This window comes from Heloderma suspectum, chromosome 10 (genome assembly GCF_057233095.1).
Source record: "Heloderma suspectum isolate Gila_16-S chromosome 10, 16-S_ref, whole genome shotgun sequence".
In the NCBI taxonomy this organism is placed as follows: Eukaryota; Metazoa; Chordata; class Lepidosauria; order Squamata; family Helodermatidae; genus Heloderma; species Heloderma suspectum.
This window is the reverse complement of record NC_139467.1, coordinates 30,849,359-30,860,991: the sequence shown is the minus strand read 5'-3', so window position 1 is coordinate 30,860,991 and position 11,633 is coordinate 30,849,359. Positions and strand designations below refer to the sequence as shown.

The following is an 11,633-nucleotide window of genomic DNA, read 5'->3' as shown; positions in this document are numbered from 1 at the left end:
TATCACCTGAGGGAAGACTTGTGTAGAAACCCAGAATGATAAAGGTGATCCCTTTTATATAGGTACAGACATACAGCCCTGTAGAGATTTGTAGAAATTCAGCCCCGTACATTCCAAGAAGTTCAATGAAGAGGCTTTCCAGTCCTCAGAGCAAATAATATAAGGTGAACAGTCACTCCCTTCCTTGTGCCCCAAGCAATGGCATTATTCCCCTTATTTCCAAGTAAAAGGGACACAAGAGTCGATTGGCTAGAAAGAATTTATAATTTCTTTAAAGTTTACATGGTAAAAAGTATTTTTTAAAATCACATGTACATTACAAAAAGTCCCTCAAGAAAAGAGAGACAGACAAGACTGAAGAGATTATAAAAGCAATATTAAAAAAAAAGTTTCGATTAAGAACTGCAATCAGAGACAGTAAGATGAACAAGGAGGGACAAATTCTGAACGAGGGTCCCAAAGGGAAGTAACGTTACTTGACTCAATGATGCTACTTCCGCCTCCTCACGCAAGGTGAACAAACTAGAATGTGGCACCCGACAAACGAGTTGTACAGAAACATACATGCTACTGGACTCAGCACTGAATAAGAGTGGAGTCATTACAGCATTTTCTGAAAAACTCAGATTCTTTTGGATCCACCCTAAGGGCCAGTTCACACAACTGCTGAGTCTATGACTGCCTTCCCCAACCTGGTGCTCTCCAAATGTTTTAGACTACAACTCCTGGAATTCCTGATTGGCCATGCTGGTTGGGGCTGATGGGAGTTGATATCCAAAACATTTGGAGGGCACTAGGTTGGGGAAAGCTGGTCTAGGGTAACAGCCAAGTCTGGGTATACAGTAGCTTCTCAATGTACAACAGGCTGCCTGACCGCATGCCTCATCTCCAGCAAGCATGTGAAAACATAAATGCTCGGCAAGTGGGAAATCACAGTGTTGGCGTTCAGGAGCATATGTACCAGCTCTGAGTTTGATAAACAGCCTTTCCCACTGGTAAGAATCAAGCAACCCGTGTCATAACCATTTTTTCCCACTGATACCAAGGCACATCTGCTGGTATCCCTCTGTCAACCAACTATTTAGAAATATGTATGTTTGTTTAAAAAAAGGAGGCTTCCTTCAACATTCGATTTTTGTTTAGGTTCACCCTTACGATACATCTGAAATAATTACTCTTATAAATATAACTTGTGTCATATGAAATAAGGCACTTATAGAAGTCATCTATCATTCTAGATAGGAAAAAAGGGTTAGTTTCTGAAATCAGTTAAATGAATCATGTTAAAAGCTGCAATGCAAAAAAAAATCGGACCCTTAGCCCTCCTCACAGTTCAAGATTTTGTTAAAAAGGAAATACATACAAAAGAAATCAAACGCCAAATGGCTTCAGAGTTTCTGAAAGCACGGACAGCCTGTTAAAAGGACACAGTCCCCTTTCCCCAGGCATGTAGTTCAAGAGTCCTGGATTTCCCAAAAGGCTGCTTGACACAGCTCTGTGGGACTTCCAAGGGCTCTTCTCCTTAGATTTGGTCAGCTGTGATGGAGAAGGAAGGAAAAGAGTGAAAGTTCAATGCCTGTAGAAGAAGTTTTGGACCCAGCATTCTGTATCCCAGGGTAGCTGCAGTCAAGAATTGGAGCAAAGGACAATGAGAAAGAACTCTTAAAAACCAGAGCCAGAAAAACTCTAAAAGGGGGGAAAGAATCTACTTAGAAACATGCTGTGAAGTAAAAAGGAGAAAGCAGGCCGAGTAACTGGCACACTTCTGCAGAATGCAAGCAGCGGTAGCACTGTTCTAATGGATTTCCTTAAGAATCCTGAAGCCTGGAAAGGAAGCTCAAGCATTCCCCCCAACCTACCCCATTCTTCACTTAACTGAACAGCCATTTCTGCTCTTCTTTAGAATGCAGCTAAGGCAAAGCAAAATTCAAGAACCCCAAAGTAAATCAACCAACAAGATTGATCGTACACCACCCCCGTGGTTGACAAAAGTCAGAATGGCTGAAGTAAAGCTAATTTTGGAGATCGTTCCTGGCAAGCATCCATTTCAGTTCTAGTTAATCCAGACCACAGTATCATTTGTTTTATATCAGAGGGCTCAATAAACCCATTTTTACTGCCTGACAAGAACTGCAAAAAAGGGGTGGAGGTGCTGCCCAGCATCTGGCAGGCCACATTACATGGCTGGTGGACTGTGACCAGCTTGGTGGGTCAGAGGCTGTACAGGCTTGCCCTACATTTGAACGATACAATCTGGACAACCAATCTCTTCTTTCCGGGTACTCGTGTTAAGCTCACTGCTGTGTGTAGAAACATGTCATTACACCTCTTTAAACAGGACAGAAGGAGACCTCATTGAGATTTAGGAGGGAGAACCTTGAGCTACTAAGTTATTTCTGAAGCCCTGAGTGAATTATTCATTCTCTCTCTCTCTGTATGTGTGTGTTTGTTTTATATCCACCTCTGAAGGGCTACAGAGTTAGCACCACTGTCAAACTTTTAGAGTTCTGAACACATATTGAGATGCTCTTTTTCTCATTCTGCTTTATTTAAGAATGCCCACTACCCTACCCCATTTCTGTACACTTGATAAGCAACTCAGACTGAAACTGCCACCCAGTGTGCATGGGAAATGGGAAAGCAGGGACACTTACTACCATAATCCCAAGTACACAATGATGATAGCAGTGTCTTCATGGATAACCCAATCCATTATTATTTATCCTGGTTTGCCTGATGTGCTATTTGTTCATACAAGGAATAACCAGGAAGCCACATAAAATATCACTGCTTAATGATAGTGACAAAACTGCAGGTTTTGTTGCACAGACTGACAGCAGACTGGGAGGAGATGCAAGGCACATTACAAAACAGACTAAGGTCACTTCACCCCATTACAAGCCAGCTGGTGATCTTAGTGCCTGAACATAAATTCTGTGTTCCGAATCACAGCAGATACAGCACCTTCCAGGATAATGTTCTATGTAAAGCAGCATCCAGTCTCTCCCTACTGCCATTTAAAAGATCTTTTTCTTTAGGAGGACCAATGAATAGAAGCTAGAAAGCATAGAACCGTTTTTATAAGCATCTTGTGTTCTAAGATTTAGAGTGCTTTTTAAAGTTTTATAATCCACCAGCAAAGAGTCTATCACCCTTTCCTCAACATGCTGGGCTTAAGGCTCCTCAGTGCCACAAGCAAAAGCACCAGGCCTACAACAGGGAATGTCTGAAGGAGCTTCCCCAGTGTAGTTTAGACATGAATTCTCCCCACTCCCTCACAGTTGGAAGCAAATCTGTGCCTGCTTTTGATACTTTGGTCCCTTGACTGAACACAACTCTAAGCTCTAGGCTATGTTCTGGCATCAGAAGTTCTTTTTAAAAAGTGGACAGGCAATAAGGGTTTGGAAACACAAGGCAGAAAGGAACAATATCACCTCTTTACCAGTAACACCTTTCCTTTGGTGTATGAAAGTGGTTACAAGGCACATCCTACTGAGAAAGGAAGGACAGGCATACAGCAGGCGAAAGAATTTCAAACTGGAAAAAAGGCAGGAGCGCAGTCTAGTGTCATGCATAATCCCATAACCCTCATTATGGGAGCAGCCAGCATCATTCCAGTAACCAGGATCCCCAGAAAAATTTAAGGACCTGCCCTCTGATATTCTGCGTACCAGCTCTCAGCCAAGAAAACCCAGAGAAGCCATTTTAAAGGGCCTCGTCTATAAAGAGGCATGTGCACCTAATGCTGCTGTGTGAAACTTAAAGTAAAATCGAATGAAGATCTGTAAGAGTTGCTCTGTATAAACCAACCTTGCAACTGAAGTTGGGGATCTGTAGATTTTATCCACTAATAGAAATGAGAAAATATCTCAGAACTAACTACTGAAGGGTTAAAAGCAAGCTAGTAAGGCAAACTAGGCGTATATTACAGATGGCCAACCTGGTCCATCAACAGACACTTTTTATTCTTAAAAGCTCCCATGTGGTATCTGGAGAGGCAGCACACTGAGCCTAATGGCTTGGATTTGCTGCTGCTCAGCCTACAGCATAAAGCGTCCCCTCCTAGTAATTTTAAAAAGCACCTGGTCTACTCAGGGGCCCCCAAATGGACCAAGAGTATGCAACTCCACAGACTGAAATACAAGACCATGCCCAGTGCTTATGGCTTCCTACGTGAGGCACGTGGTGGAACATGCTCCCCCATTTATCAGATATCAATTTCATTATTAAGGAGACCAGCTGGCCAATATGGAACTACTCAAAAGCCTCTGGGTCATTTCTTCCATTTGGGGAGGGGGGCACAAAGTGCCATAACAGGACTTTGTGGGGGTGGTGGATCAACTTTTAGAAGATCCTAACTGTTCTGTATATAGTGCAACTCTCTAAGAACATCTGTGTTAGGTTTTGAAATGAGCATTTAAGGATGGGGTGGGTTGGGAATAGAAATTTAAGCCCGTTTCCCAATTTGACTGGATAAGGGAAGGCACTGCTGAGTATTTCCAATGCCTGACATGCAACTGCAAAGGAAGAGGGCACTGCCTACAGGGGTACTGCCCTTTAAGATGCTAGTCCTCTTAAAGAACACTTCTTGACTGCAACAGCACCTGCAATTTTCAGTCTGACAACAAATTGTATCTTCCCAACCCAAGATAAATCTTTAACCAGATGTGTTTTTTGTTATAGGACCCTGAGAATCTGGAGATCTGGGGTTAGTTTCATTTTCTTTCTTGCTGGGAAGGAGGTACAAGTCCCATCACTGAAAAATGGTTTTGGAAGCTTGGTGCATTGATCTTTGGTTATTGGATGAGCGAGAGAAAAGTGAAGAAAAGTTTTGGCAATCTGGGATGTTATGTGGGCTTATCTCTTCAACTGCCCCTCCTCCCCAAGGTGGCTTGGAGGGTGGGCAGGCATTTAATCAGACCACTCGTCCTCATCAAACTCTGAAGAATCATCCTCGGAATCACTGTATTCCACTGCAATGCGGCGTGAAAGGATGGTTGCCACGTCATTGCCCACAACATCACTCTTCTCTTGTTCACGCTGCTCCTCTACTTTACGGAGCTGGAATCCTGGCAAGGAAGGAAGGAAGAGGTTACCTGAAGGCTCTTCCAGGGAGTAGTGACCTTTAGTGATGTCTTGTGCAGGGCCCAGGGGAAGGGCTGCACAATTTCTGGAAGCACACTGACCCAGCTTGACAAAAACCCCAAGCAACAGTGGAATATCTTTTATTAGGTATTTTTTTAACTGCAAATAATCACAAAACAAGCTAGCTTTCAGGTTTCATGGAAGAACACTTCAGTTTTTTTAAAAAAATACTGTGTTCATGCTGCATTGGATGACTGTAAGCCTCTGAGTTTTGAGGCTTACGATCATCGCGATAGGATTGCATCCTTAGATGTTAAACAAGAAAGGTGGGGGAAAAGAAAAAAATGTTGCTGGTACAAAATATGGCAGAGACAATATGACAATCTTAAGACTGAGGTGCAGAAAGCTAATTTCAGACTGTGTCAAATGCAAAAGTCTTTGGGTCACAGCAAAGTAGCCTGGGATAAAGCAGCAATGGCTCTTCCCCCTTTGAAAAATGTAAGTCATCTGGACGTTCAGTCTTGTGACTTTTCAACTGGAACTAATAAAAGTTCAACTACTGCTTCAGTTTGAACCAGCTTGGTGGAACATAGAGGTTAAACTACTTCTGGCACTGAAGAACCCAAACAAGCAATAACCAAAGGACATTCAAAGTGTGGGTGTTATACTGTCCTTTGAAATGCTACTTTGTTTGGATGTGTGGTGTACAAAGATATTCACAGGTCAAACTGGAAAAGGTTCAAAGGGGAGATCCTCAATGGATTAGAGGAGGGAAGTTCGCTGAAGGCATTCCCAATACATGCTTGCTAAGGGCTAAAGATCTAGTAGCCACAAGCTTGCAATCCCCCCCAATCCCCCAACAGAGAGGAAATGTCTATCGTTTCAGATGGTAAGTCTTGGATATGCAAAACGAGAAGAGGCTTACCTTGACGAATAGCAGAGAGCAAGTCGCTCCTAGCCTCACTAACGGCAGGCAATGAAGACTTGGGCTTGGAGGACGTAGAATCTGGTTGTGGAAGAGGAGCCTCTGGACCATCCATGCCACCAAAGGATGAAGGAGGAGGACCAGGAGGGGGTGGGGGTGGAGGAGGGGGTGGTGCACCACCTGTTGGCTGGGGCAACAGGGGTGGAGGTACAACAGCATACTCTGCTACTGGAGGGGGTGGGGGTGGAGGGGCAGCAAAATCGGGGTGAGGGGGAAATGAGGGTGGGGACGGTGGCGGTGGGATGCCTGCAGTTGGAAAGCCCACAAGTGGAGGTGGTGGTGGAGCGCCCATCATCGGTGGTGGTGGTGGTGCAGGAGGTGGCGCAAAGCCTGGCCTGGCCCCCTGTGGTGAGCCAATGGGTGGAGCCGGTGGAGGGTGGCTTGGGCTGACTAGGCTGGGTTTTCTCGGCCCTCCAGAACTGCTTTGGTTGTGTGCTGGATAGCTGCTGGAGTGGAAATTGGGAAGCAGGAAGGGAGACAGAAGGAAAGTTCCATTAGTCTTGCAAATACTGCAAACTGAGCTTGGCTAAGGTCATCCACTACGGTGCAAAGGAAAGCACTATTTTTCAGATTTTCCTGTCACACCTCAAGACCCAGCTCAACCAGTCTTGATTTTTATTAGATCGATCTTGCCTCTAAAAGATCCAGGAATGTAAGAATTATGTTGTAATACTCTGTTTTGCATCCAGTGGCGGGATTTTAGAAGACAATGCATGAAAAGAGTTTGAGCACAGTTTGCTCAAAGATAACCCTAGCAGTAGGATTTTTTAAAAATCTAGTTCCAGCAAATGGGAATGTCTTGGAACCCCAACATTCCACTGTAGCATTTTCCCATCAAGGTACAGAGACCGCTACAAAATGTACCTTGAAGATGCAAGGCAATATATTGGATCTTGCTTTAGCAAGCAACCTAAAATTGCATAGGTTTATCTGGATCCCAGAAACATCTGTTTTCATTTAAATAAAGTTCCTAGCCCTCATAGTAATGAAAGGAAACTTGTATATGCATTCGCACCTATCTTTTTCAAACTTTTTCTACTCCCCACTTCCCTTGGTAAAATTCTTCCCCACTCTGGAGATTAACTACAGCAATTCTTCTCTAATTTGCTTCACACTGGCTAACAGGTGTAATCACAGGAAGACATACTTGTGTTTCACACAGTAGCGTAACATATTTTTCCCTACATGTAGGATAAATGTGCTGTGTGAAACAATCCCAAGCAGCAGCTTAAGTAAAAAGAATTCATCTGTCAAGAAAGCACAGGGGCAGCACCTTTTTTTGCATGGCATTTAACAGACTGCTTAAAAAAAAAACTAGGGGTGCAATCCTATGCATGTTTAGACAGAGAAAAATCCTACAACTCCCAGCATCCCCCAGCCAGCACAGCTGGGAGTTGTAGGACTTTTCTCTGTCTAAACATGCATAGGATTGCACCCTAAAGGGTTTATTTTCCTGCCAAACGGCTTCTGCAGACTTCATGGGTGGGGCTTACAGACAGGCTCTTTATGGCCTTTCCTGAACACTTGTATTAGAAACTTCCTGACCATATATTTGTTATGCTCTGCCTACTGTGGCTTCAGCACTGCTTACCTAAACTCCACTGGTGGTGGCGGAAGACTGTCATCTGTAAATGAGGGGGGTGATGATGAAATTGAATCTGGCTGTGGAGGAGGCGGGTAGTAGTTGGCATCAACACTCTCATTGGAGCCAATGCTACCATTCTGATACACCATATTAGATGGATACCTAAAAACAACAGAAAGACAACTTTACTTCAGCCATGATCCTTCCCTGCCAAGGCTTCACAAAACCCCCAAGTGAGGAATGCTTTCAGCATATTTAAGTCAGAAAAAAGTATGCATATTTTTTTTCCTGGAAGAATTCCTGGAAGATTTCTGAGGAAAAGGAGAGATTATGCATTTTTAACAACAATCCTGAAACAGAACAAGATCATGTTTAGATGGGAATTCCCAGAAGGTGAGGTCTTGTCTTACAGACAGAGATTTAAGTTGAGCTCAGTTCAAAAAGCAAGAGAGTTCCTTTGAACTTATGGAAATATTGGATAGACCTACAACCTGATGTACAAGAAGACACAGCACTCAGGGTGCAACAGGTGTAAATTAAGAATGTACCTTAATCTTATATTTTCTAAAAAATGGATTATAAATTTTTAACTTGGAACATTAATGGGGCGAACGCTTCTCAAAAGAGAAAGAAAATATTTTACTATTTACAAAAACTGAAACAAGATATAATATGCTTACAAGAAACTCATATCAAGAAAGAAGATACCAAATATTTAATTAATAAAAAAATTAGGTGAAGAGTTTATAACTGCAAGCCGAAAAAAGAAAAATGGAGTAGTTTTATATATTAAGCCACATTTGGGACCAGAATTGGTAATGTCAGATGAACAAGGTCGTTTTGTGGGAGTTAAAATTACACTGAATGGCATATCAACATTGATTTTAGGGGTTTATGCACGTAATGACCACAAAGCGGAATTTTATGAGGTTCTCTTATCCAAACTCGTGGATCTAACGTCTGTTGGTATTTAACGGGAGATTGGAATGGGGTGATTGCACCTCAAATGGATAGAATATCGGAGAAAAAAATTAAGCGTAATCAAGGGAAATTACCTAAAAGTTTTTTTTTTAATTGATGGACAATTTGGCTTTAGTAGATGTATGGAGAAATAAAAATGGAAACTCAAAAGAATATACATATTTCTCAGAAATACATAAATCTTTTTCAAGGATTGATATGATTTTGACAACTAAAGAGCTTGCTACGAATATTGTCAAAAGACAAGTTCTATCAAGATCATTTTCGGACCATAACCCTATATCTGTGTCATATGTGAAAAGAAGCACTACTTTTAGATGGAGACTGAATGAAATATTTCAAAATAAAAGTATTGTGGATGACACTAAAAAGAAATTGAATGTTTTAAACTGACTCTAGACAAGGCAACAAATATTCGAACAGTATGGGATGCAAGTAAGGCCTATATGAGAGGTTATTTTATACAACAAAACACGCAACTGAAAAAGAAAAGAGAAGGTACAAAATATTCTAAAACAGATAAAGGAGAAAGAAGAATTCCTAAAGAAAAAAACGGGAAAGGCAAGTGTCCTCTGACAGATTAAATTACTCCAACAACAATTGTTGATGTTAACAGTTCAGGATATGCAAAAAAAAAATTAAACTTTGTAAAACAAAGAAATTTTGAATTTGCTTAAACCAGGAAGATGGTTGGTCTAAAAACTTAGAAAGGAAAAAGAAAACAATTGTGAAAATAAGTGAAAGTGGATTAGAATTAACCAATAATGTGGCAATTCAGAAAGCCTTTTATCAATATTATTCAAATTTGTATAAAGGACAGAATATCTCCCAAGAATTAGCAGATAAATATATTCATAAACAAAATTTACCAAAAATTACTACTGAACAAAAACAAATGATGAATGGCCCAATAACAGTAAATGAAATGGTGGAAGCAATAAAAAAAATTAAATTGGAATATCAGGATTATATTATAAGAAGTGTGAAGAAGAAATTTTACAACCATTGAAAAATATGATGAACAGTATTTTAGAAAAGGGGAGATACCCAAAACATGGAAAAAAGCATATATAACATTAATACCTAAAGAAGGACAGGATTTAACCACGACAAAAAACTACAGACCAATCTCATTATTAAACAATGACTATAAGATATTTGCAACAATTTTGACAGAAAGGCTCAAGAAAATATTGCAGGAGTTTGTATATGAGGACCAAAGAGACAGATGAGAGATAACGTAAGAACGGTCTTGAATGTGGTGGAATATTTGGAAAAACACCCAGAAAAACAAGCAGCTCTGATCTTTTTAGATGCAGAGAAAGCATTTGATAATCTCAGCTGGAAATCTTTAATTAAGACTTTAGAAGAACTGGACTGTGGAGAAAACTTTATAAAATCAGTGAAATTGGTATATACCGATCAAAAGGCTCAAATAATTATAAATGGGGATTTGACTAAACCTTGTGATATACAAAGAGGAACAAGACAAGGTTGCCCATTGTCACCGCTACTGTTTGTATTGGTTTTAGAATTATTGAACAGAGATATAAGACAAGATGATTGAATTACAGGAATAAAGATTAAAAAGGAGAAATATAAGCTGAGGGCTTTTGCAGATGACTTGGTGTTTATGTTGGAAGAACCATTAAAGGGAATTGAAATTTTAATGAAAAAATTAAAAGAATTTGGAGCAGTGGCAGGGTTCAAAGTTAATAAACAGAAAACAAAATTTTTAACAAAGAATATGAATGTTCAAGAAAAAAAAAAGTTGATGGATAAGACTGGCTTCCAAATTGAGAAGAAAGTAAAATATTTGGGAGTCCTTTTGACAAATATGAATTGTATGCTTTTTCAAAATAACTATGTTAAAGTGTGGAATGAAATTAAACAAGGCCAATTAAAATGGGAAAAATTACAACTATCACTTTTGGGAAGAATTGCAATGATCAAAATGACTGTATTACCTAGAATGTTATTTTTATTTCAAATGAGACCCATTATTACATCGGATTTACCTTTTAAGCAGTGGCAGATAGATATAACCAAGTTTATATGGCAAGCAAAAAAAAACAAGAGTTAAAATAAAATTTTACAAGATGCAAAGGAAAGAGGTGGCTTGGGATTACCAGATTTTAAAACCTATTTTTCTGCCTGCTGTTTGATGTGGATGAAGGAATGGGTGATGTTGAAAAATAGAAGACTTTTAGAACTAGAAGGACATGAATTGAGATACAGGTGGCATGGTTACTTGTGGTATGATAAAACAAAAGTGAATGTAGATTTTAATAATCACTATATAAGAAGGGCTGTATTAAGAATCTGGAATAAATATAAATTAAGGTTCTATCAAAAAATACCACATTGGATATCTTCACAAGAAGCAATGCACAGAAGAGAATTTGATAGCACGCATAAATGAATAAGATATGATTTACTGGAACTGTCACAAGGGGAATATAAGTTAAAATCGAGGGAAAGCTTATTGGAAGAAGGTCATGTATGTCACTGGTTTTCATACCTGCAAATTAAAGAAAGGTTTAAGATAGATGAGAAAAATGGTGGATTTGAACAAACAGAATCTGAGTTTGAAACAGCACTGTGTACAAATGATGAACATGTTATTGCTAAACTGTATAAATTACTGTTACGGTATGAGACAGAGGATGAACAAGTAAAAGATTGTATGATAAGATGGGCACAAAATGTTGGTCATAATATATCAACGAAGAGTGGGAAAGTATGTGGGGAAAAGATTTAAAATTTACTTTATGTACAAGTCTTAAAGAGAATTTTTATAAGATGATGTATAGATGGTATATGTCACCGTTTAAATTGTCTAAAATGTATAAAGGTGTTTCTGGAAAATGTTGAAAATGTGAAGATCAAGAGGGAATGTTTTATCATTTATGGTGGACTTGTAAAAAAGCTAAAACATTTTGGAAACAAATACAGTCTTTAGCTCAAAGAATATTAAAAGACTACTATAGAATTAAA

The 11,633-nt window shown here is 39.7% G+C and overlaps 1 protein-coding gene across 6 annotated transcripts in view; it reads right to left on the bottom strand.

The window, feature by feature from the left end:
* Window positions 1-242: 242 nt before the first annotated feature.
* WASF2 (WASP family member 2) overlaps window positions 243-11,633 on the bottom strand; it is a 62,014-nt gene continuing 50,623 nt past the window's right edge. For 5 of the 6 annotated variants that reach the window (XM_084815747.1, XM_084815745.1, XM_084815746.1 and 2 more), the window contains 3 exons: window positions 7,662-7,817; window positions 6,011-6,516; window positions 243-5,069 (listed from right to left, as the gene is read on the bottom strand). In XM_084815747.1, coding sequence (XP_084671873.1) covers window positions 4,912-5,069; window positions 6,011-6,516; window positions 7,662-7,817 — 820 coding nt within the window. In that variant the 3' untranslated portion in view covers window positions 243-4,911. The remainder of the gene's footprint in view (window positions 5,070-6,010; window positions 6,517-7,661; window positions 7,818-11,633) is intronic. The other variant, XM_084815751.1, reaches the window with a different exon arrangement.